Here is a 27677-nt window from a genome sequence, read left to right on the forward strand (position 1 = left end):
ATTTAAAAGACGTGTAGATGAGGCACTTAGGGACATGGTTTAGTGGGCATGGTGGTGTTGGGTTGACGGTTGGACTCGATGATCTTAGAGGTCTCTTCCAACCTTAATGATTCTATGATTGTATGATTCAATTTACGTATGTTAAGAACAATATATGCCCAAGAATTTTATTTACAAAACTTGAGGAAAACCTTACTAAGGGCTAATAAATCTTTTAGGAAGCATAGGAAATGAACATTTCTTTGTCTCAGATATGTATGGTAAAAGGATGTTCCTTACCCGATGCAGGTGCACCAAGAGGAGCTAGCTGTATCCGTTGTCCAGCTGATCCAACCTCTTTTTTATGAAAGGAGGGGATATATACTCCTGATGGGTTGTAAGCAGCACCACTTACAAAGCCAGGATTTCCTGTTGACATTACAGAGTTTTAGTATTTTCAGCTGCATACAGGAAACCTTGCCTAGTTTTTATAGTCACTTCAAAATACATTTGCAGTACCACAAGAGTAAGTATGAGTGTTCTTTAAAAACTCCCTAGTTTTTTCCAACTCCCTGTTGAAAAAACGTACATATACATTCTTTGTTCTGTATATTAGTTGGACCCTTTACAGCCCCTAACAAACTCACTAAGTTGCAGATCCAGTACATCTGATATGCAGTTCAGCGGGAATAAAGACAAGAGAGCAGGATGAACATTTCATTAGTACTTTCTATGTGGTCTAAGTTTAATGAAAGGTTTACACTGAGTTTTAGAGAAAGGCAGGATCTTACTTACAGCTACTTGCTTTGCTGGAAGCTGGTTTAAGCACTTCAGTATTTGAAAACTAGCACTCAACAGTACTCTTGTGCCCAACATGCTCGGCCTAAATCTATCTAAAATAATGGAACCAAACTTCTCTTGTGGGAAGTCGTGCACCACTTGAAGTTGACTTTGCTGGTTCCACAGTTAAAGGCCTGCTATAACAGTCAGACCCAATTACCCTCTTTCTTTAACCCCGGTTATGATTTTGTTGTGCCTAGTTTTGGTCCAGATCTTTCTTGAAAGCAGTGCTACCTTGGGAAGGTTGACACAACCATTCTCATTTGGAAGCGAGAAACACTGTGCATTTACACACGAAATCAGTACTGAAATCATTGTCCAATGGCAGAGGGATCTGTTATAATATTTAGACTCACTGCTCCAAGAAAATTTCTTACCTTCTCCATGTCTGTCATTACTTGGGACAGTGTTAAGACTGTGCTGGCACAATGTCCAGAGAGAAATGCTTTTCTCCAGTGGTGTGGTTCTGTATTCAGTAGTGTTAAATTTCTGAACTACAAGGCCATACACAGTAGTTTTAATTTGACCTTTATCAAGTGTGAGCATTTTTATCATAGTAATATTCAGCATGGTTTCAATGGTAGTTGCAGTAAAACACGCAGTATCTGATTTGACAGTTTTTCTGTCTCCTAAATCTCTGGCCTCAGTGCAATCCCAAAGTGTTCCTCTTCACACAAACACTCTCGGTCCTCTGGGATAATTTCAGAGCTCAGAGCAGTGGACCTATAAGCTGCAAAATTGGTCATCTACAAACCCAAAAAGGTATCCTCAGCTAATTGCAGCCGTGTTGGATCACTGCATACCTCCCTGCTCAGGAGCACTAACAAAAAAAGCCTTCAGCTAACTCAGTTTTGCCAGTCTCCTCAATCTGTCACTTCTATCAGTCCTGCAAATAGCTGGGTCTCCATGTGGTTTCCCTGTGTCCAGTTGATGCCAGTCTCCAGCACAGTAAAGAATGACGCAAAAGTCCTGGGGAAAAATACAACTTTATTAAAGTATTCTAATAAAATTTAACTTTCTCGTAGTCTTTAAGTTCTTCCTTTTCAGGAATTTGCCTGAAAAAGAAAAGCAACACAGTTTTAGTGGTTCGTTTACCTGCCTGTGCACATACACACACATTCTCTTATTCCCCCAGTTCCTAATTATTTCACTGGGAGTGGTTCATTGCTGTGACAGCTCAGTAGCATTTCTTAAAATTCTGAGGTCTGAAAATAAGAACATAACAGGCCTCAATTAATGTAACCTCAAAAAGACTACTTCTGTCTGCTTCTTATCTACAGCTCAGCAAAGCTGCCTATCTGTCAAAAATTGCTCAACCATTTTTTGGTTCTCCTTACCTCTCAATGTCCAATGTCCTTTATGAACTCTTCCGCAGGAAATGGAAGAGTGGAGCCAGGAGGAACAGTCTGGGTGAAACTGAGAGGTCTGAAGGGGTGATCTGTTGTTGGATGAGAACAAGGGAAGGAGGGAAAAAAAAGTTCAGTGTAAAATAACAGAAAAACTACAAATAAAAAACATCCTATGAAAAGCACAGTTCCTTACCTCTGACCACTGCTGCACAAAAGAAGGAGTTCTTGCTATAGAAGTATTCATCCATGAGGCATCCAGGAGGTCTGGCAGCAGGTGTACAGGCAAGCACTCATGGCCATGATGTCAGCAAGTGTAAGCATGGCCCAGGCCGTATCCCCTACCCTCAAACAACACATACCTGATTCTTCATAAAGGATAAAGTCACTGACTCGTTTGTGCTGGGTAGTGAGTTAAAAACACCCTATGAATAGCTGCAATGAGACCTATCACACAGGCAGTACACACCAGAGGGGCCAGAAACCGGGAGAGGTGAAACATTCCAGCAGCTTTACAACGCTCGCAGCGAACAATGTGTTTAGACACAAACTAGGCTGCCTGGAAACCTGAGTTTCCACCCCTCTTACACTAAGGTAACTCCACCAAAATCTATGCAATCATAGCGCTCTAAAATCGGTGTAACAGATAGAGAATCAGAAAGCAGTCAATGATGCAAGTCCCAAGTGCTGTTGTGAACAAGCAGTCCTTCAGGAGAGATGCATACGCTGCCGCTTCAGGATCGCTTCTTCACCATTATCCAGCAACAGTGCAGTGACATGCTGTGGATTATAATTAGGGTAAAATATTCTTTGTCTTTTAAAGCACAATAAGTGCCAAGAGTCCAGAAGAAGTCACAATGAAGAGAGCAAGGTTCGACAAAGCAGATTACAACTGAAAATGAAGTATATGATCACCTGGAATCTGCAGTATAAGTGCAATTTTTACAAGAAAATGTAAAACATAAATATGAAATGTGCAAAGAACCAGGCTATAATTGCTATAAATTACCTTTTGGATCCTCTAATCTTTCATCCAATCTTTCTTTGCATGATAGCTTTTCAATAGGTATAATTAAGTTCTCATCTGTAGACAAAGAAAATGAAAGGAAGAAAAAGATAGAAAGACAGAATTTTAGAAAAAGTGTATGAAGAACCTGGCTAGGTGATGTAAAAGAAATGAGGGAAAACAAAGCAAGAAAGAACAAATATCTGACATTTTTGTAACTATAATGTCTCATTCCTGTGTTTTCTCAAGCAGGAAATGTTACTCTAACAAGTTACTTTACAAGGTCCTTTCTAATAATGGAATAAAAACGTGGTTTACCAATAATGCAATCACATTCCAGTCACACAAATACATAAACCACAAGTTTAAGCACTCAGGCGTATCTGCAAAGTTGACTGATCATAACCATACAATTCTTCATAAATAAAGTATTTGTAACTATTTGCTCTTATCTTATTTCACCTTAGGGCAATGTTGTGGATGAGGACAAAAAATAAGCACTTAAATACACTAAACATAGTTATTTAAACAGTAAACAGCACAGTGTCAACTTTCAATTCTGTCAATATGAAAAAAGAAAGCATACATAATTTACATGTGTGTTATTTCCGCGATCGGTGCTCCAGCTATCCTGGTTTCATGTGTATCTGTCTTAAATGTTGTTGCCTCCCCAGTATATGAAACAGCATGCAATTTAAGATACTGATGGAAATAATACCAAGTATTTTCAAACATACAAAATAATCAGTTTTAGGGGTTTTTTCTTTAAACTTTTGGTAGATACCCAAAGTAAGCCAGTAAGACAAAAGCAGGATTTTTACCGTTAGCATTCATCTTAATTTTATTCTCAGTGCAATTCAGTAGGTAGATGTCTAGCTTATTGATGCATACTTTTGGAAACAGCTCTTTGCCTTTTTGTGCCTAATTCCCTTGCAAGACTATTTTTTGAGTATATTAATTCTGAGGCACCCAGATACTGTATTTCGGAAAAGAAAAAGGTACATGTGATGATTGCTTAAAAAGTCCATTCTATTCCATCAAAATTCTGGTAGGTGCTGTTATTTTTCCACTTCCTAAAATCTTTCACATAATTTCAGATGAACAACTTACAGCTCACATGACTTTCAGAGGGAGAATCAGATTTGTTGACACTGCAGAATGGCTACTGAAGTTCTATTAAAAAGGGGCGCAGCATCTGTACATCAACAAACCTTCTAAAGTTCTTTCTGTACAAGCATGTAAGGCTAAGTGGTTTATTGGCATTAAGGTATTTGGGTGTGACTCACGCTAGCTGGACAATGGCTGCAAAGTTGTTAACCAGGTAACTTCCCATAACAGGGTGATGGGACTGTGTTCTTAAAATATAGGGCTTGGAGGTCAGAAGATACCTGATGCTTTCCTCAGTGAAATCTTAGATAAACCGTTTAACTAGTCTTAGTCTTCACTCTATAAAACGTTGATAATGGTGTTCTTCACAAAACGTAGTACCAAAAGGCACCTTATTGAAAGTTCCTTGCTGAAAATAAGGGGACTTTTCACGCAGCAAAGTATTTAGGACAAGGCTAGCAGATTGTTAAAAGACATGTATAGAATATTAGGCAGTACTGTTATCACATGAGCACACCACCCACCATCTTGTTTTCTTATGTGAGACTGCTGTTTGATAGTCTTCCACGGCACACTGACCAGGCAGTAATGAGGTCAAACTATTTGCTTAAATTCATACAGTAAAATAACGGTCTAAGATTATGGACAAAAAAAAAAAACAACCAAAAAAAAAAGTTAGCCTAGAAGCTAAGCCTGACAACAGAAGTTAAAACAGATGGTCTTAACTAAATTAATTCAGTGAAGTACGATGAGATATAATGTGACGGCTTTTAATTACACATTTACCTGTAGTATTTCTGTTGAAAGTCACTCCTCCTCCAGTATGTGCCAGTGGTTTAGAAAACAACTGGTTGTTCCAGGTTCCATGTGATCCTTCTTTATTGACTGCTACTAGAGAGACACTCTTAGGGTTTACACCTTAGAAAACAAATTATGGAAAGTGTTATAAATACCAATTTTGAAACATAATTTAACCAATGAAAAATTGACATTTCTAGAACGGTAAAACAACACCGAATTATTTGTGGTATAATGTAAACACCATTAACGTAAAAGAACAATGTCCATTGATTAGGTTAGATTTTTCAGCCAAACCATGAAAACTAGAGACACTGATTTAAGAACAATTCTCTTCATGCTTTCAAGAGAACTTTTAAATGCCTTTTGAGTACAGTTACTTGGTTTCTATAAAACCATAATCTCATTATTGATATTTTTGACACTCAAACAATTAACACAAATTAAAAATACCTATCAAAAACGAGGGTTCTCAAGGCTGAAAATAAACTATTTCTTCAAGGGATAAGTTCAAAAGTAGGACAAAGAGGTTCTTGTTACTTCAGCACGTTACGAGCATTACAAGAGTTAATGGGATTACACAGCATGAAAGCAGCTCCCAGATCTAATGGTAACAGAACTAAAGAAATACAGAAAAATAACAAATTTGATTCTTGGAGCTATTATTCTCTTAAGAGCTGATATTATTTTTTATGTCTATGCCTTTCTCATTGAAAACTCCGCTAAAACCAGAGAGACATTAGAATAAAAAATTATTATAGAAATAGAAAAAGATTAAAAAAGGTAAGAAATAGAGATGAACTTTCTGTTTGTGTTACCTTTAGATAGGGAAGCGCCCCCCCCTTTTTTTTTTCCCTTCTTTTTGGACTTAAACTCACAAGTCTCTGGGCATCCTATTTAACATTCAAGAAGCGATTTCATATTCAGAAGTCATCACTGGCCTAATGAATTCCTGAGAAATTAGTGATATATTGTAACCAAACAACTTGCCTGACAATCAGGAACTCCTCTGTGAGCCACCTAAATTCTTGTATGTGGATTACGTTAGAAGTCATGATACACATACTGTAATTGTGCAAACCGTCATGGCAATAAAGAAAAGATACTAAGCGAGACACCACGGCAATCATTTGATTATGCAATATATTCAGAATACTAACTGAAGGAAACATTCCCTTTTCTTTCTCCTTCCCATTCTTATTCCTAGCAATTACATCGTTTCATGTTATTTTCCTGATAAAATCACCCAGATTTAGACTAAGCTATCTATTTATTTTTAAGGAGGATGACTGCCTTGGGAAGGGAAGTGAGTGGGTGAATTCCTACCAGTGCAAGTGGCTGATATTTCTAAACACTTCCTACCAAGAAGGGTAACTGTGCTTATCAGAACTTTAAAGTTCAAAAAACCCCAAACCTCCTGATACTGCAAAACTGAGAACTATGCACTATATATTTATATACAGGTAGTTTCTTTAGTCCTCAGATACACTTGCTTATGGTCAATCAGGATATACTCCTAGGAATTCAAGAGATCTTGGATTCATGTTACTGAGGGTTTTGTATGTTGCTGGTCATAAGAGGGCCTGTGAACTTTTATGATGTACAAGCAGTGTTGAGCTCCCTTCCATGTTTACATAGCCAGGACCTTCTGCATCAATTGTGATGAGGTACGTTCTGGGAAAGGCATTTAGTCCACAACTTGAAAATCTAGCCTGGTTATGAAAAGTGAAATTATCTAGTGTGAAATCTAAAGTTTAAATGTACTGTACATAGATTGTTCACCGCTTGTATTTTCCATATATATTGACTTTTACCCTTACCAGGTAGATATCTTGACTGTCTTAGATAGTACTGTTTTGCTGATGTATTTGATCTTCCAGAATCATTTCTCATCGGAACCTTATTTTCCCATCCTGGCTGGATACAGCATGAAGCTTTTGGTTCTGGCACACTGAAAAAACCAAAATGTTCAAACAATGTGACCAACAACTCCAGCTCAGAATACCACAAGCTGACCCCGGCCTGAAGAGTACAGAGTTCTTCTCTTATCTTGCCTTCATCAGTAGAATTTATTCTTACAGAAAGTAACAGCCAAATCTCATACCTCATGAGAGTCTGACCTGGGACTTCAAAGAAAAAAGTAGTGCATCCAACACTACTGAATAAAAGCAAATGTGGATAACTGTAGCAGAACTTTTCCTAACTTAACTGACAAAGGAAATGAAGTTAGTATATCTGATTTTAGTAAAACACAGAGTTTCTTAATAACATGACAAACACCTAAACCATACAGTGCCTGAAAACAAATTTGATTCAGTTTGGATATTACTGGCGCTATATCAACACCACACCCAAAGCTGGTCTGCTCATACAGCTCTTTGCACTCTTGCAAACGTTTGGTGACTTAAATTTTAGCAGATTTGTCTTAATCAATCTACTGGAAACTGTTTACTAAAAAAATTGTGATTTTATAATTACAGGACTTACCTAAAAAGACATTCCTTGTTTTTCTTTTCTTTTAACAGTGCAATGCTAGGCTTCTTTGAACATGACATTCCAAATTCAGTGTCATCCAAGTCATCCCAGCTATCCACAGCCTTTACCAAAGTCTGACCCCATCGTCTTCTGCAGCTTTTAGGACCTGCTGCACCATTCTGAGGGCCACTAGCTGCTTGTTTCTATTTTAAATAGGGGGGAAAAAAGCTTCAATTCAATTCTAAAATTTTATATTTTGTATCTAGTTCACTTCCTGACTACCGCTTAAGAACTTTGAGGGAATTTTTCCCATTGTGTTGTGCCTATTTTGCTCATAGTCTTAGAATGTTTTTAAGCACAAAACATAGCAATAATGCTGGCAGGTATTTTGAGTGTAGCTTTTCTGGACTGTCCTCCTTAAATTGCTCAAAACTATCTGAAGTAGCGAAGTTAACATTCTATTTGCAGACCCAGTTCAGTGCTCGGCCTCTACTACTGGCATCTTGCTGAACTCATGCTCTAGGCAGTGGTAGATGAACTGTCAAGTAGGGCACAGTGGTGCAGAACATGCACAGCAATCATGCTCAGGGTTTATGAGTGCCAATTGCCATGGCCCCAAAGTAAATACAGCAAATAACAGAAGTTAGTCAGGACTTCCCTTAACATTCTCTTCCAAAGAAGTTATTAGATTTTAAAGCTGTCCTTTCATCTGACTGTAGTTTGCTTTCCAGTATTTTCTGAATACCTGTTATTTTTAACATACTTTACATTGTAGTTCAGTGGGTGTAAGTGGAAAGCAAAAAGATGACTGTAAACCAAAGTTTAGTATTCATCTTGCTAAAAAAATCTTACAAGCTTAGTAATTGGACGAAGTGTCGAGTTCCATGTGATTACAAGTGTTGCTCACTTTGCAACTATCTACTAGCAGCCAACAGGTGGTAGTTGGAGAACTACCATCATAAACAAGACTGAGCTTTCTCAGGTATTTTCCTGCTCGAGGCAAGCGAAGTTCTCCCTTTCCACTCCTCTGTTGTATACTAACAATATTTTTGTGAATTGTTTCTCAAAAGTCAATAAACGATAGTTGTCATAACTGTATTACTGCATAAGCATGCCAGTAAAGGCTATTATAAATGAACATACGTTGTTACAAGCAATGTATTCTTCTGATTTGCTGTAAAATTTCAGTGAGTGGCCAGTTATATCATTAATTAGTCCCTAATTATCTATCTATATTTCCTCTAATAAAAAGTATGACGATTTTCAAGGGATCGCCTGGTTGAATATAGTAAGAACTTTTAATAAAACCACCATTTATTGAAGACAACTTACTGGCGATGAGTTTTTATTGATAGTTGGAAAAAATGGTTGTGCCTGTGGTTGCTGCTGTTTTGGTACTTGCTGGTTAGCTGTGTTCTGAGGCAACTGAATTTGCTGGAGAGGCTGGTGGTTAACCTTTGACAGGGGCTGTGGCTCTGTTTTGTCAGGTACATCAGGTGAAGACAGAGGTTCTGGCCTGGATATAGCTTCCAGTTTAGGTAAAGCTGGGTTTGGCTCCGTTGGCTGAACTGGTTTAATAGGAGTCTGTTTCTCCAGATACTGCGGAGGAGGTCCTAAAACTTGGCCAACTTGAAAGTAAGGGTACTTCAAAGCCTGGAGAAGAAGATATAACATACTAATTTTACTTCAAAAAGTTGACTTTGGTAACCTCATCAAGGATCTAAGCAGGTTTCTGAAGCATTTGAGCAAGCTCTACAGCACAAATGCAAGATGGATGCATAATGAGATCATATTGAAACTGTGCATTGATAACTGTCAGTTCTGTATTTTAAACTCTTCCCATCATATAATTTAGTAAGATGGATCCACATGTACATGTTACAGCAGTCACATCCTTTCTTTCCCTCCTTTACTTCTAGGTTTTGTGGAGTCTGTGTTTCGAGGTGCATTTTACATTCAACACCATTCTATATTTATGCATTAACAAATTCCAATCTTAAAACAGGTAGTCTCCACTACCTTTACCACATGCTTTATTACATGTTTCCACTGCTAACTATGTTTTGGCAACTTGATGAACAGCTTTTTTTTTTTTAAATTAAAAAAAAACAAAAAACAAAAAACCCAAAGTGTTATGATTGCCATTTAATATTAATGGGTTTTACAATTAGAGGATGTTAATGAGCAAGGTTTCTCCTTCATTTTCTTATCACCAGCTTTCCCTGTTTTTGTTTTGCTTTGAAGTACAGTCACTGTGCTTGCTGTGCCTTCATGGTGTTTATTAGGAAACTACAGTGTCTATCTTCAGGCAGATGTGTATTTCATTCTTTTCCTCTGACCTTTTCACGTCCACCGCACAGCACGGACATGCCTTACTAACACAGCTCCTCCTATGTCAAAACAACACACTCTGCTACTCCTTCTGGGAAGGATCCTACTCTTTGTTAGTTCTCAAAGAGATGTTTTGCCTCAGCTGTGCTTGAGAATTGCTGCCTTTGTACACATTTCCATGTATGTGCATTAACCTCTCCCTTTTGGCTGTGGATTACACAACTGCTGCAGCTGCTTCCTTGACAACTCACTTGGGCAAAAGCTGGTTATTTGCTTTCATAAAGCACCATGCAGGATTCTGTGTAGAGATATATAGCACCAGACTACAGTTAGATCTCAGTGACTATAACAATAGATATGCTTTATAAAGTGGAGAGAAATGGTTGCTTTTCTTGGTACCATCTGCTTAACCACTTCTGAATCACTTACATTACATCCACCTAGGATAACTTGCGATACGTCTTTTTTCTTTCCCAATTGTATTCCCCTTTTATACCTTCTAAATAAGATTGCATTAAGTATGAATACTCAAAAAAAAAAATCAGTAGAATGTAACCATCTTTGGTACTTGAAATATGTTTTTTAAAATTAACTCGGAGAAAAACTGTGACCTTTGTGACCTATTGGTATGTTCTTCACAACATTCTTTCCTTATCACTTAGTACAGTTTACATTCCATCTCCAAGTAAAAATAATCCTTAGCTCTTCCATAGTGCATTCCATCTGCAGCTTCACAAAAAGTGAAGCTTAATTTTCAATATCCCCCTTCGTACAGATGGGGGAAGAAAAAGGCAGCGGCAGAAGTGACATAGTTACAATTCAGGAAACTTGCAGCTCAGATTTTTCTCTGTCCTGTACAAAGAAAGTTTTAGAATGTGCCAATACAGAAGACAACATTGCAGAAATAACTAAAGAGTTTATGATGTCTGCTGAGCCAGGTTTAGAACTTTCTCTCCTCACTACTCAGCCTCATTCCCACCAAAGCGTTCAAAGTGAGGAGACATTTCTCTGGCCATCAGTATTAAGACAATCAATTGTTTTCTGTATCTACAATTTTTTAACAATGCAAGAAGATTCAGTCTTATACTTAATCATTCAAGTGCTCAGACCTGACTTGCTGTAGGTCTCTTCTTTGGATTCCAGTTCAGCATATCACTCATAAGCTGTATTGCTTCATTGCTTGCATTTGGGATGAGAGTTTTTAGACTTATAGGGACACATTGTGGGAAACGGAAATTCATTGCAGAAGCAAGGTGGTATCCTTCTGGCCAGTCACTCTGTTTCAAAGGAAAGAAAAATGAGTACCAAAAAAGAACAAAGACCATATACCTTTGAGGTATTAGATCAAATTTAATTTTATGCAGCTTGAGTCACGCTTGGTCTGCGTAGCTCCTTTCCTATATAGTGGAAAACAGGCATTCCTATTTTCCATTACAACTGTTACACCACCAGTGAACGCAGCAGTAGTCTCCAATGGCAGTCCTTCTCAAGCTCTCCTATAGGTAAAGGTGGAACTGTCATTGTGGATACCACACTTGGACGTGTTCTATCTGAAGGAGAAGTGTGTGCAGCAGTACCAGGAGCGGTACCGAACATCCCGTCTACCACAGAAATGAGCTCCAACAGCTGACTTCAACATACCTTCTTTATAGGAATAGTAGAGGTGAGGCACTTCCACCCAGCATACCATGGTTGTGTAACCATGATGCAGCCTATACAATATACCACTGATTCCACCATTAAGATAGTCAATGATTAAATAGTGTTTAGACACTTTGCAACAGAAAAAAGCCATGACGACCAGATGCATTTTTTTTTTTTAGTGTTTAACTTTCCAAAAGTAAACCCTGAAGTCCTTAGTTGCTTCATAATTGCACTGTTTGAATACAGAATCACAGGATTATCAAAGACCTCAAGAGATCATCTAGTCCATGCCCTTGTCCCTTCCTGACAGGCGTTAGTCTCAAAAAGCTTCCAGTTTCCGGCACTCCACAACCACTCTAAACAGTCTATTCCAGAGCTTAATTTTCCTCAAGATTAGAAAGATGTAGGTTTCTCTTTTACACAAGACAAGACTGTTGTAGAGTGTGCTATCATCCATGGATACCAAGAAGGACTATTTCTTTCTTCTCTCTAGAACAGCCTTTTTATACATTAGGTGTATTTCTTCTCCTTTCTTCCAGTCTTCCTTTCTATAGGCTAAAGAAACGCAAACAATTGAGTTCCTGGGTCTAGGCTTTTTAAGTTTTTCTTCTTCTCCAGACTCTGATTTTTCTCTCTTGAAAGGCAAAACTTGTAACTGGATATAACATAGCAAGTGGAACAGAAAGATTAGTTCATACGTCAGTGGATGACGTATGAATACTCCTTTCTCTACACACCGGTATGGTATTTGTCTTCGTTGCAACAGAATACTGTTGACATAATGCATTATATAGCTCCTACATCCTCTTCTACAGGTGCGTTAGCTGGATAGTTATCCCCAGTGTTGTGGTTTAACCCCAGTCGGCAACCAAGCATCACACAGCTGCTCACTCACCCTTCCCTCACCCCCGGTGGGATGGGGGAGAGAATGAGAAGAGCAAAAGTAAGAAAACTCATGGGTTGAGATAAGAACAGTTTCATAATTGAAATATAATAATAATAAAAATTGTAATGAAAAGGAAAACAACAAAAGAGAGAGAGCAAGGAACAAAACCCAGGAAAAACAATTGATGCAACCGCTCACCACCTGCCGACCGACGCTCAGCCCGTCCCTGAGCAGCGATCGCTGGCCCCCGACCAGCTCCCCCCAGCTTATATACTGAGTGTGACACCACATGGTATGGAATATCCCTTTGGCCAGTTTGGGTCAGCTGTCCTGGCTATGCTCCATCCCAGTTTCTTGTGCACCTCCTCGCTGGCAGCGCATGGGAAGCTGAAAAGTCCTTGACTTAGTATAAACACTGCTCAGCAGCAACTAAAACATTGGTGTGTTATCAACATTATTCTCATGCTAAATCCAAAACACAGCACTATGCCAGCTACTAGGAAGAAAATTAACTTTATCCCAGCCAAAACCAGGACACCCAGATATTTATGCAGCTGATTATTCCTGCCTAAGTACAGCATTCTACACACTACTAAAAATTTTTTTTAAAAGCTACACCTCTAATTTTATAAGAAACTCTGAATTCTAATCTTGTCTTCTAACATACTCAATCCTTCCCAGCCTGCTATCTACCAACTTCAGAAGTAGAATCTATTCCATCAGAAGGCCTTTAATACAATCTATCTTTCATTTTGAAGGCAAACCAGTAAAGCTTACTCTCTAAAGGCGGCTTTCAAAACAGGTATGCACTTACCATGCAGTTTGTTTATCTAAATATGCTGATGAGAATGTTATGAAGGGCAGTGTCAGAAGCCTTACTGAAGACAATGTATGATATTAGTGCTTCTCCTCTATCCACAAAGCTTGTTACACTGCTACAGGAGTAAATTGGATTGAATTGATGGAATTTGGTCTTAAGATACCATGTTAGCTACTACTCATCTTTTTATGTACATCAACAACTTACTGTTTTAGCTCTGTTAACACAGTCTATAGTAATCAGAGAACTCAAACATAATTATAAACCAAGTCTGGTTAAAATAAGTCTCAAGACTTCAAGTGACTTCCTATTCTACCTAAGAGAATAATTTGTTCATTTAAATTAATGGAGGTAGTCTTCCCTCCTCCGCTGCATCTCCCTCCTTTACTGGAGTTGGTGACATTCTGTCTGCCAGAGCTAGTGATAAAAGAACAATTTAGAATGAAGTAACAAGGGCTGAATGTTGAACTGGTGAAATACAGGGATAGGGTGAAAATAGTACAAGTGCAAAAATGAAAAATACATTTTAATTTATAAAAAAATGAATCTAGAATTAAAGTGCCATTGCCAACCTTCAACTAATGAAAATGCATTTCATTAATCTCTCCTTTTCACATCGTCATCAGCTTTTTCATTGAATTGGCATACTCCTAGGGCACCATCACACCAGTACTTGAATGGTGCAGCTTATTGCTTTATTTATAAAATGAATAAAGCAGCATTTTATAAATAAAGCAACTTCATTTATGAAGTAAAGCAAAATAGTTACCTGTCACTATTTGAAATACCCAAACTCACAGAAGTCATTAGTATGGTATTATGGACCTAAACAAAGGAAGGCAAATTGGAATGAAGATAGCTTCTGGGTGTAATTCCTGTAATTCCTTATTGCAGGATAATGGAAAAAATGAAAATATATGGCTGAAAAAAATACTATTTGTAAAACTATCTGCAAAACCAGACTATCAAAATAACTGCTGGTGTTTTTCAGAATGCAGAACAGTACTTCACTTGTAACAAATGCATCATTTGTTGCGATAATTCCTATTATAATATTAAAGTACTCTTCTTACATGGTGATCACCCTGAAGAATGTCTTAGCATCGTTGTAAGGAGATAAAATTCCCAACTCTGCCCAGCAGATGACAGGGGCACAAAGGAATAATTACAGCTTCCTGATCCTAGAGGGCTGATTTAGTGTCTCTAACCCTTAGGGTCTTTAGAAGAAGCTACAGTTTTCTCTGAAATACTCGGCTCCGTGCTTTCCCAAGCGATCAGCTTGCTAGTCAGCAGATGACAGTGTAAACAGTCACGATTTGCTTCTGTTCAACTACTTACAAGGTTAGAGAAAAACCACAGCAGTCAGCTCAGCACTGCTTTGCTACTACACACGGTGAAAATCTCTCTCTGATTTCCCTGCACTTCCAGAACTTGTTTACACTATACATTGAAAATGTTCCAGAAGTTGTAGTATGTTGCTCTTTCACAGATATTCTTAATATACATCAAAACGTTCTTACTGTCCTAGACTTGTGAGCTGCTTAAGAAACTTAACGTTTGAAACCTCAGGTCTTAAAATACTGCTCATATTACACATTATTTTTTCTGATGCACAATTGTCACAGCAAGCACTGTTTTACACATCATAGCAATCTTCACTTAGTCCTCTAGACTCAATTTTCACTTCCACAACATATCATCTATAACTCTCCACCTCTGACCTTTTACTCTCTGCTCTGTCATGAGTTTGCACCTGTTTCTCAGTATGTTCTCTTGGATGTTTTCCCACCACTTCAAGCTCTGCATGTTCCTAGCTAAGCTTAATCTATTTCTGTTTTAAGTTTTCTGTTCCTCACTCCTCTAGTGATAACAGCTCCTTTACTGGACAAGAATTATGCTTTATTTTATATCAGTAGAACACCAATGAAATCGATGTTTTTCTCTCCCACCCTTAGGTTTTCCAGATCTACAGAGTGTGTTCAGTCGAGTTATTTCACAAAGTTCTGTTTGCGTCCATAAAGTACTGATATACATGTGCCATCTCTTATTCTCCAAAAAATATTTATATCGTCTTTTTTCAGTTTATTCAAAATTGAAGGTAAACTCTTTTCTTGCATGTTCATGCAACTTTTTAACTGTAGTAAATATAATTGCATACATTTTATATGCACTACCCAAACCTTCCTTGTAATTTTAAATAGTATTTAGCCCTTCCAGAAAATAATTGAAAATAATTGTTTCCTCTCTAAAATACTGCACATTTTTCCTCCATTACTTTTTATTGCTAGTAATATTTTATGAGAGATCTGTGTGTGAGATCAAGTGTTTCCTTTAAGCTTTAAAAATAAGAAAAGCGTAATTTGTCTTATTTACGATATCTTCTATAAGCTCCAAACTCTGGGTACCAGCCTTGAAGAATTACACTTTCGGGAAAGGAAAGCATATCAGCTGTGGCAAAATGAAATCTCAGGAGACTTCTGATTTTCTTTCCAATAGGCATAGCTTTAAATAACTAAATTAAGCAATTTTATCTGGCTTTCATCAGAGGAGAGCAAGGCTACTCATAATGGTATGATATACAACGGATGCCAATATACAACAAAAGACTAGCATTACATGCCTTAATGGAAGCTTAAAAGAAATACAGTTGAGAAAACCTTAAGTCTGCAGGAAACTTACTAAAACAGTAATTTATAGGTATGTTCTGAGAGATAACATTCAATGTTTTATAATAATTTTATTTAACTTTTTTTTTTTTAAACACTATTGTGTGACTTCTTCTGAAAGTCTTACCTTCTTCGGAGTCCCTAATACTTGGCAAATTTTGAAGATTTCATCTACTTCACTTGTGCCTGGGAAAAGAGGTCTTAGTGTGTACAATTCAGCCATTATACTGCCAACTGCCCACATATCAATAGGTGAGCTATAAATAGACGATCTTAGCAAAACTTCAGGAGCTCGGTACCTATGAGGATGGAAAGAAATAATAGATAAATTAAAATGCTAAGAGAAAGGTCATTAGTTAAGATAATGTATTATTTTCTTAATATACAATACACTTACCACCTGGTAGAAACATAATCTGTATAAGGTGGCTGAGATCTTAGTTCTCTAGCCAAACCAAAATCTGCTATTTTCACAAGTTCTGGTCCAATACAGAGAAGGTTTTCAGGCTTCATATCTCTATGAAAAAATCCTATAGAAGACCAGACAGAAAAGAATGGCGAATTACTGTGTCATCACTTCTTAAACAGCAACCTCTATTACAGTAATCCAAAATTTACTTTGGGATGTTTTGGAAGAATATAGCTCCCTCCCCCCTCCCCCCCAAGCATGCACATTTTCCCTCCAGTGATTACTACACGAAGTGTTCTTAAATTAACAAATGTAAACTGTCATTAACACAGTAAGGAAAATGAATTGGCTATTGCAGCAATATCAAACAACAAACCGATTTCAGAATGAAATCTTTTGTGAAAACTACAACTGCTTTGTCAGTTTGGGATAATGGAAAATTGAGCATCTGACACACTTACTTGATTTATAAAGTTCCTTGAACGATTTTTAACTAGTTTATTTATCATTGTGACAACAATTTGCAGACACAGACATAGAAAAAATATCAAAATTCTGCTCAGGAATGTTAATATTAGTAGTGCAGGCACATAAAGTTTCTTTAATGCTTACTGTTGGCTTGAGCACCTACATACCTGGAAAGCGGTTAAGTTGCTAAGCATATAAATTCTGCTGTTTAATTGGTATATACAATGTTATAATATAAATCAATTTGATTGAAATTCACTTGCTACAATAAAGCATTCAATTTCTGCATGAGAAACTGACAACCACTGTAAGAAATCAGCTGAAATTATTAGTGCAATGTAAATGTTCAAATTTATCATACCTGTCATTCCCAAACACTTTCAGTCAAAACAAAATATTAATATTGTAACTTAGAAATGGCAGTTTTTCTTAAATTCTAATTTTCTCATTTATTTCATGTAGAAATGAGGAAGGAAAAGAGGATGCTAATAATCAGAGAACAGTATATGATCTTGATCAGAAAGACATAGAAGGGCAATTTCTGGGTATTTGATAATACTGAACAGAACTAATTATTTATTTCAATTCATCAACAGGCCTTGCCAGGGTACAAGAAAGCCAGAGATCTGGCTGGGAACATTGTTTCTTATTTCATTTTCAGCTAATATTTTATTGCCTTTGGAAAGTTTTGGGGATACCAATGTGATGTGAAGGACAAGTACAATATAAAAGAGTTGAGCAAGAGAGTGAATTACTACTTTTTTAAATGCAAAGGAGCTTAATACCAGTATTTCAGAATGCAGTCTGCAGACAGATATGAAACATGAGAATTAAAAGTTTCGTAAAATGCTGTGAAACTTTTTGTTGTTGTTGGGAACACACAGCACCTCTTATTTAGACTGTGCTTGTAATTGCTTGAAAAGTCCCATCTCTTAAAATATTTAAATCCAGGTTGTATTTGGTAAGGAGACTCTTTGAATTTCTTAGTGAACAAGTTATTTTAATATTTTTTAGATGTAGGGTATCATATTAGTTATAGTATCCCAAGACAGCAGAAACTGCCATCTGTAAAGTATCAATGCACAGCATACAGGTTTCTTTAGTTTGTTTATTCATCTGGTAACTAAGGTGGAAAAAAGTACTGAACAGTGTATGAAAAATATCCAATGCTTTCAAAAAGAAAGAGGAACATCTGATTATAGAACAACAAGGTGTAACTTCAGGTATGGTTTAAAAATGCACCACGCTTGAAGCAGGTAAGAAGAATTTTTATTAGAGATATTAATAGCCTTTGCTAGATATTTTTATTCATGTAATTACTGTGCATTATCTTATTTTCTAAAAAAGTGCTACACAATTAAACTCTAGTATGAAACTTACCGTGTTTATGGATAAAAGCTAGCCCTTGTAATATCTGATACATCATATTTCTGATGACTGACTCGGGGAACAACTTGTGTCTGTGAAGAAACAGATTAACAACTTCACATAATTAAAAAAATAATGTATTTTCAGAACATACGTATTTCTTCATTTTGCACAACACATCATGAACAGACGAAAACAGACCTGTCAAGCCTTGTGCACAAAGTAAGATAGATGCAACTGACTCTCATCTCAAAACTCGCTTGCTGCCAGGCCTTACTTTCACTCACTTTAAGCGCGCTGCAGAGGGACTTCTCTGCAGAGAAGTTCACAATCCTATCTCTCTGCAGAAGCTGGTCGGCCAGTAGTGTGCTTGACCAGAGGAACGTGGAATGCACAGTAATGTAGCAAGGAAGAGACCGCACAGCACGCAGCACTGTGGTAGGTGTGTTACCCAGTGGTACCCTTACGGGAACTCTGATTGAGAGCAATGCTTCTCAGCTGTAGGGTAACATTGCGCTAATATCGCTAGCGGCTATCTCAGGATGCGAACCTAAGAGCTTTGCTCATTAGGAGATAAAGGTACATGACAATGTCTGAAGGAAACGCACATTAAAGGCAAAAGAATTCAGCAAAGAAAAATGTTACTGAAAAGGCAGGTCCTATTCCAAAGTCCACCTTGCAAGCCTTGCTACGTACTGTTTGTCCAAGAGTGCAACATCACACAGTTAGTCCATATACAGGTCTTTCTTATGAGCATGCATGCATGTACAGGCAGATGACCATCCCCACCTTAAGCCAAATCCATGAGCAAAAGCAGAATGAACAGTGTTTATCCAATCCTTCATACATTAAAGTGAAGGCTAATAAAGAAAAAAAAAAGTATTTGGAATTTCTCTCATGGCTCTACACACCAAAGACATGCAGACTATTGTGTTAACAACTGAACAAACTTATTTCCAAAAGCATTACAATATGCAATATTGTAATGCAGAGCAATGCAGAATTCTACCCTCAGACAAGCAGGTGCAGCAACTCCTGTTGACATCAGTGGGGCTGCAAGAAGAGCCAAAACCAGAAATTCCAATGTGTTCTTCAAGATAGCATAAGAATCATTAAATAAAGCATGATAGCACACTATTCGTTCTGTGAAAAAGACATACCTGTCCTTCATTAACTGATAGAGATTTTCCTTCATGTATTCAAATACAAAGTAAAGGTGGTCATTTTCTCGTATGACTTCTTTCAATTTTATTACATTGGCATGATTTAGCTTCTTGAGAGACTGTAATAGAGCAAAATATGGCTTCAGATAACTCGACAGTGACTTTGATTCCTTATCAGAACTAAATTTTTAACATGTAAAAGTTTATAGCACAGAATTTACAAAACATGTCCATCTGATAATCCGTATTTATCTTGTAATCTCTGTTTCAAAGAACAACAAAATAGCACTTCAAAATAAAAACAGCAACGCTATTAATAGTAGTTTAAATCTTCTATTTCTCAGGATTACATCATAGCTGGGCTGAAGATTAACACAAAAACCTAATTCCCTACAATGAAAGACAGTTCTGAAACTGTAACAGCTCTTGCTCACAGAACTGAATAAGAAAACCCAGCGATTTTTTTGTTATGAAACTTTCATGAACAAGGATTCTCTTACAGGTGTTCTTTTTGGAGATACTGATTACGTGCAATCTCCAGTAAGTTACACCTAAATTATGGATACCCAACTCCTTTGTTAGGGAGTTTTGTATATACAGAAAATCAGATGCCCAAAACATGGGATGACTTGGAATTTAAGCCCAGGATTTCAAGTGTTATTCTACCATTTGGCTAGCCAAAACTCCCAGTGCTTTCTACAAATGCCCCAAATACAAGATACAAGGACTGGATATACACCTAGAAATCTGGCAGTAAAGTGAAAGCGCAGGGTAATAAGACACAGAAACACACACACACACAAAATCAATTTCTTTATCTTCTCTCAAAGACAAGAGGCTTGGTTATGAGACATGGCCACTGCTTGAGAATAGTGGGATATTCCACAAAGCAGCAGGAGCTCTAAGCGTGCCAGCAGGCCATGGTTTTGTGGAATCTGTCACCCCCATTTAAAGAGTTCGCAGAGTTTGGCCTTATGCTTGGATGTTGTAGATGCCCTTTTCCTTCATGCAAACCTAACCAGACACTTATTTTTATATGTGGTATGTTCACCACTTTACCTTGACTTCTCTCAAATTCATACATTCATCCCATGAATAGAACTTTCTTTTCATTCTGAAATACAAGTCCGAGATAAAGTATTTTCAGTGAACAGTACAGAATGCTTTTAGAACAAAAAATCTAAACGTGTTATTTTCCAAGTGTAGCATTAGCTGTATTTTGAACTGAATTTACAACATTCTGGAATATGCATCAGCAACATAATTAAAAACAAACTCAACTCTTAGAATTGCTAGAAATTTAAGTGTTTGATGATTAATCACTGCAAACATATTTTTAGAGGAGTAGTTAGCCAGAGAGACCATGATACTCCAAGGTATTTATAAAAACATCAGGGACACAAAATCCCTTTGTATTATTTGAATTGTGCTCTTAATAACAAGGAAAGCAACAGTGACACTGTACGTAAACCACAGATATTTCAAACCAAATCACCTCTTTATGCCTAAGCTGCACATTTTAGGAAAACAAGAAAATTGTATTTTTGAAATCTGCAAAGTATCTTGACTGCTTAACATTACAATTAAGCATCTGACTTGATCAATCATTTTTACAAACCTGTTCCAAGGTATTAAATACCAAATAAACATGGTTTCATTTTTTCAAGCAATACTCATACATACATACAGTAGTCTCTAAACTAATAGTTATATATAAGTATAATACATTTATTTGTAAGTCTTGCATAGATACAAACATGAATATTCAGTGTTGCTCAGATCTTGGGATGGCGTTGTGAATATCATGTTATTTGCTGTGTTTCTGTAAAGTTCTAGTGCCTAGAGTGAAGAGATTTAAACCCAAGATTTTAATTTAAAATAAACGTATCTTCAACCAAAAAACTGTCCTCCCTCAAATCCCAAACTTAAAAATCACACAAAAGAATTCCAAATCTTGAAATCATAAGAATGCAAAACACTTCCCACAAAATGTTGTTCCTTTTGCCTAAAAATAATGAAAATAATCGCAATTATTTTAGCTTAGATTAATATTAACAACTTAGGTAACAGTACTAGCAGTATATGGAGAAACCTGAAATTCTCAGAAATTCTCAAAGCAAAAGTCAATTATATTACAATTATCTTCCTGCAGTAAATTCACAAATGGAGAAAAAAACCTTAGCAACACACAATTTCTGGTATTTCAACTTACACTTTACACCCTGCTTGCAATTCTGCAGGAATACAAGGGGAACTTCCCCACTCCTCTAGTACAATTTTTGTTGTTTTGTAATAATATTTTTAGGCAAGTATGACAACGCTGATGATTACGCACAATACAACTTTATTAGATCCAAGGAGACGACTTTATTTACCTGACCAGATTGTAGCAATATCTGAAACTTAATGCAGTGCCTAAAAAGATTTGGGGGGGTGGGAAGGTGTTTCAAATCTACCCATTAAGATGGGTATTCTTACAATTCGTAAACAAACTCTCTAATTAATCAACTGCACATTTCGGTTTTGCTTTTCCTTTGGTGTTAGCCTAACAACATTTTTAGACAGAAGCATGTTCGAACTGAACAAAAGCAGCATGCAATTTTATAAGCCAAGATAAATCAGTAACTTATACAAACTAATGTGTCTCTATTGATCTGTTAGCTGAAGTCTGACCCATGATCACCTTGTTGAGCATCTTAATTAAAAAAATTAAATTTTGTTATGTTAATATCCTTAAAAAAGGGGACATTTTTTTCTATTTACACAGATGGCAGACAATAAAGTTAAAAGTGAAAATCTTCAAGCTTTTGCAAATATCTTTACTGAATTTAGATGTTACATACCTTTTGATAGCCACAAGTTCTCCTGACTCGTTGCTTTTCCCCATCAACACACTGCCATAGGTGCCATCACCTAGTTGTTTCATGACTGTGTAACGGTTCATTTTTTTTTTTTTTTTTTTTAAGACCCAGATAGAGGAAAGCTTATGAAATTCTAAATGTCTTCTGTTTTATTAAAGGATTCTATGTTCTTTGATGTTCTTAGAGAAATCTTCTTCCAGCCTGTTTTACGTTGGTGAGTATCTTCTCATAACGGAGCAGGATATTCACTACTCTCCTCCAAATTACAGCTCCTTTGAGATCCAGATATGAAGTTTAAGAGACAGAAGAACATAGTCATTCTCACATCGATCCTTAAAAAAAAAAAAGGGGGGGGAAATATGTAATTTCACAGTATTTTAGGAAAGAGACACTCTATTATTTGCACCTAACAGAATAACCCCCAGATCTGTATGTGTTCTTTAAATAGCACACTTCAATATAACTAGTTCCTTTAAATCCTTCAAACCACAGAAGGTGCATAGTCTAGGATTAGAGTTAGAGTAAGCAGGGACTGGAGAGTCAAGATTACTGTCATAATTCCCTAGAACCAGAGAAGTGTATTTAAGACTGGTGTCCTCCGATGGAGCTCCTTATTCGTAATTTGCAGATAGCAGCAGGTTCCTAATCTGTAGCGAAGGCAGGGCTGAAGTTTGGGAAAACAGAAGGAAGGACCCAAATTCTGCACAGGGTGCTGCGGTAAACCTAGGGTCTGAACGCTGTAGTGCAAGCAGGCTCGCTATGCTTAAAGTTAGTAAGGAAGGGAGGTGAAGAAGCGAGATAAACGCTGCATTCTTCGCCAAGGTAAATCGAGTTGTTGTACTTGGATATCTTGCTCTGAAGTTCACAGAATTCTTAGTCTATAGCCACAGTTAGGATTAGGCACAGTAATGGCTGAAGAGTTAAGTCTATTGTTTGGTTTTACAAGGCTTGCAGAGAGAAATACAGAGCTCACTTGCATGGGTATGGAAGACTAGATCTGAGTTGTCATTTGGAAAGCAATTCCCATTAAACAATGTTGAATCTTCATCTGTGAATATATGTAAACCTTAATTTGAATCCTGATCCAAACTTGAATCCGAACCCTAGCTTTCATTGTACACAATACTATCTGTCACAACACTTCAGGTGAAGGCCAGTTCCCATAGGTCCTATGCACAAATCCTAATTCGAACCTTACTGCCGGCTGCCTACTAGACGCAATCCTAAAAACTGATGTTAAGGCACTTACGCAAACTCACCATAGTCATCCACTTCTTTATGCAGGCCTAGGAAAAACTAACAACCAATCGCCGTACCATTTACTCACTGTAACCCAAATGCTTAAACACAAACAAACCATTGACTGCTAACTGAATTCCAGCGTTCTCTCTGCCTTTTGCTTCTGATGTCTGAAAATGCAAAATAAAGCTCAAATCAACTGGCATCCACTGTCAGCCTACCTCTATAGGAGATGCAGAATTCAGCATGGAACTCTGTAGTCCTTATCCTTAGTCCAGAATTAGCTACAGGCTGGTAAGGCTGTCCAAACAGATTAAGGAACTCAAATTCAGCTGTTAACAAGCCTCAGGCCTGAGATTTACAGGCCTGGCAAAAATCAACAATAAAACTGGCCTCCTATGAGTGTGAAAGCAGCATTCTCGAGTAGACTAGCCTGCTGCGTAAAGGAAACATCTGCCTGGACGACACACCGATGTTTCTAAGCTCTTATTACTTGAAATGCTGCTTCCTTGGAGAACGTGTAACGTGCACCTTGTTGCTCACTGTTGCTTCTGTTACCAGGGAAGAATCTTACATCAGCTGTCAAAATGCCACTAACAAGTGACTGAGTGGACATCTGGATTTATAATCTTTGCACCAGACAACCACCAGTTTAGCAGTGAAAAACATAAAGAAGTTTTTATCCATCCCCCCCAAAAGTCATTGCTACAGTAAAATAAGATCGCTGGTTAATAGCATATTCTATAACAAAGCTAAAAAACAGATTTAATAAAAAATAAGTCATAGACAATTCAAATTATGACTGGGTTTTAAATTGGACTTTCATATATTTAAGCCTATTGTTTTTCTCAGAATTCAGCTTTATATCTTATTCCCCAAAGTGCCTGCATGCGCTCTAGTCTTTAATACCGCGAATAATGCCATTTCTTCAACAAAACTATTTGTTGACTCCAGGAATAAGCAGATGATCAAGTGTTTATGCCAAGTTAAGATACATACTAACTACTCATATCTTGCAAGTTATCAACTGTTAGTTTTTTATATATATATTTAAAAAACAAAAAACTTTCTGAATGTATTCTAATACACATTTTAAAACACAGCATCTGCATCTAAAGCATCAGCAACGATGAACTGTGCACGCATTTTGTGTATAGGTATACATAGACATATGACAGGAAGCAAAGTTAAATGTAAAAGGATTTGGGTGCCTGCGTTTCTCTGTTTCAACAAATATCATTATACATTAAGACATGGTTTTTGGGGAGCATTCAGCAATATCTGCCAAAGATGGCCCTAGCCTGAACTCCTGGAATTACATACATTAAAAATTTGGAGAACTTGCATGCTTTTCATGCCCAACTTTTTGCTCTCTAACGAAGTGAACCAAAATACCAAGATAAAAACCTCTGTATTTGCAATAAACAGACCCCGATCTAGACTCAAACCTCAAGTTTTGACCTGTAAGTCCTCTAATTTTGGTGCCGAAATCCTATCAGCTTTCCAAGTTATTTTTGGAGTATAGATGTAATGCTTTTACAATTATTCCTTTTGTCCAATTCTATCATTTCGGCATGTGCACTTGAAACAGCATCACATAAAGTGTTTCTTCCCTCCAGAAGTCCTATGTAATGTAACACATGACAGACATAATTGTGCATTTTGTCTGTTCTGTAACACTGCATACATTCACCACCACACTGATGCATGCTAGGCCATTCATCTAATGATTCTTGTGAAAGAGTTGTCTTGGTCACTTACAGTTAACAAAAAAGGCAAACAAGGGAACTCCTACAGCGAGACATCATCAACTGAAAACTAACCAAACGCAGTGAAAAAAAGGACTGCAGGTATCACGCTTGACCCTAGGCTCTTCTCCAACTTTTTAGAGAATTCATCCTTCAAACAGAAGTATCTAAAAAAATTGAGAGAGTTCTGTGGACAACTAAACAGTCAATTTTTCAGCAATGCTAGGGCACACAGTAGTCCGTAAGAAATAGTGGAGGGTGACAGAGGTTTGCTGACCAAGAAGTACAGCACTGGATCCTGCAAGACTCTAACCGCCACCGTCCACCGATATTAGAATAAATGAGGCTGCCAAGTACTTGCGTTTATCAGCCTGGTCTGAGCCTGGTTTGTCAACCTCTGAGTTAGAATATAAATGCTCTAGAGATTCATGTTTCACTACAACAGACTTTTGCACGCTTCATACTTTGCACCACACGTGCCCAGCTCAGGTGTGCAGTTTTTTCTCTGTGGTCTCTACTTTTTTCAAATTTGCAGTTCAGTTTTCTCTTTTGTACCAACCTGGGGAAAAGCAAGGGCTCAATCTAGCTTTTCTGGTTAACGCAAGCCTCCGAAGTGGCCTTTCCCATCCTAAAGCTTATATGAAATTATTTCCTCAGTGATAAGAAGCTCTAAAATGTAAAATCGTCATAATAGTCAGCTACCAAACTGAAAAGAGAAATCCTATTGTAAACAACAGCTTGTTTTTATACTCTTAACGACATAGTGCCCATAATCTCTTCACACAGGATTAAGGAAGGATTAAAGCAGGGGACAAACAGAGGACAAAATACAATAGCTTGAAAGAACCTAGTAATTTGTGTAAATTTAGAGAATCCAAACAAGTACTAAATAATCTAAGCAAATTTTCACTTTTACTATATTACTGGTGTTTTATTTTAAGCACTAGAAACAACTTTAAATTATTTTACATGTCTGAATTACATTTCAAATTGTAATGAATAACAGCAAGTCATCTGCATTTCTGCTGTACAAGTTATATGCATTACCAGAAGTTTTACATTTGCATGCTAAACAGGCTACTCTCAAATTAAAATACAAACTAGGATATGTGACCCGATAAAGACCTCCCACACAGATAAGCAAAACACTTAACAACCCAATTTCACCAACCTGTTTACAGTAACTGCTGAAATCACCAAATCCGTTCACAGAGCATGGTACTACTCTCAATGATGAAAACCGGCAGTACGGCGCAGTACAGGATGTATGCCGATACAAATTTTAAAAGTCAAAAAAACCCCAACACAAATTGTTGCTACAAGAACCTTATTTGTAGTGACTATGTATTACTAAAGCTGACAGTAATCAGGTCCCACGACAGGTGGATCCAGTTCTTGAGATTAACTACAAATCCATTACTCTAATCAAAGACCAGCAGTTATTTAAGAGCATGACTGCTCAGCTGCAAGCAAGAAGTTAGTAACATTGACAATAAATATTTGTACTTTCAAATATAGTGCCTTAAATATATTTTTTTAAAAAGTCTCTTCAAAAGGCTAATACGTTGTTTCACTTATTTGTATCGGGCATTCAGGACGGGGCATCTAAAAGAGCAGGAACTCCCGTTTGCTGGAAATATTTTCCCTCGTTTTGTTCCAAACCAGCTTTGGTTTCAAACCAAAATGATCCACACCAACTTTTTCAGGATGTTTCAGCAGTGAGCTGCCTGGATGCTGCCGCCCCGTGCCAGCAAGGTTACCTCTTCCCACCCCCGTGAAACTTCTTCCTGCAGTGTAATGAGCAGTACAGCGAGTTTCAGGACGGCAATGGTTTCAGTGAGACCTGCTGCCGCCGGACTTTCAAGTCTCCAGCCTTGGGCGGCGTCCAGAAGGAACACAGACTACTCATCTTTCAACACCTCCGCGCCACTGTAAGTTTCAATAAATGCCCGTTTCCACGCCAATTTTAGTTTCACCTGATGACATTCAGTTATTTCCCAAGAGCGTGCCGTTACCTCCCTTAGTATATGCCCACGGAGGAAAGGGGAGCGCAACTCTCCTCCCCCTTATTCGGGCTACGAAACTCAAAGACCTCCTGGCCTGGAAGTTTCACCCCGGTTGTCATAAACACGAATTCACCTCCTCTCATTAACTCTGAGCGCATCAGGCTGTCATAGGCCTGGACCTGCCTTACTGGAGCCAAAGCAGGCAGGGTCCCTATCTCCACATGCTGCACCCCTGACCCGAACAGCGCTTTCGCCCCTCAGCCCAGCGCCAAAGAGCGGGCTAGCCCCTCGCACACGCGAGGAAAGGCCACTGGTGACCCGGCCCATCTCCGATCAGCCCGGGGGCAGGGAGAAGCCATCCTCTTCAGCGACAGACGACAGACCCCGGGCTACTCCCGCTCCAGCCTAAGCCGGCAGCTCCTTCTTCCTGGTGGGACCCCGGGGCCGCCCCCACCCCAAACGGCCCGGCCCCGGACAGGCGGGACGCCCACCGCCCCCGCTGGGGACCCAGCCCCTT

The 27677-nt window shown here is 37.9% G+C and overlaps 1 protein-coding gene across 1 annotated transcript in view; it reads right to left on the minus strand.

The window, feature by feature from the left end:
* Positions 1–25799, minus strand: part of MAK (male germ cell-associated kinase) — a 34006-nt gene extending 8207 nt beyond the window's left edge. Inside the window, exons 1-14 of the mRNA XM_009326471.1 lie at positions 25714–25799; positions 22150–22499; positions 20366–20420; positions 19304–19425; positions 18156–18235; positions 16296–16428; positions 16026–16197; positions 10992–11159; positions 8884–9204; positions 7564–7754; positions 6897–7027; positions 5065–5196; positions 3175–3249; positions 280–408 (exon numbers count right to left, since the gene is read on the minus strand). Of these exons, the coding sequence (XP_009324746.1) occupies positions 280–408; positions 3175–3249; positions 5065–5196; positions 6897–7027; positions 7564–7754; positions 8884–9204; positions 10992–11159; positions 16026–16197; positions 16296–16428; positions 18156–18235; positions 19304–19425; positions 20366–20420; positions 22150–22250 (1810 nt within the window). The 5' untranslated portion in view covers positions 22251–22499; positions 25714–25799. The remainder of the gene's footprint in view (positions 1–279; positions 409–3174; positions 3250–5064; positions 5197–6896; positions 7028–7563; positions 7755–8883; positions 9205–10991; positions 11160–16025; positions 16198–16295; positions 16429–18155; positions 18236–19303; positions 19426–20365; positions 20421–22149; positions 22500–25713) is intronic.
* Between the last annotated feature and the right edge of the window lie 1878 nt (positions 25800–27677).

The sequence above is a fragment of the Pygoscelis adeliae genome, unplaced genomic scaffold, assembly GCF_000699105.1.
Source record: "Pygoscelis adeliae isolate BGI_AS28 unplaced genomic scaffold, ASM69910v1 Scaffold186, whole genome shotgun sequence".
Lineage (NCBI taxonomy): Eukaryota > Metazoa > Chordata > Aves > Sphenisciformes > Spheniscidae > Pygoscelis > Pygoscelis adeliae.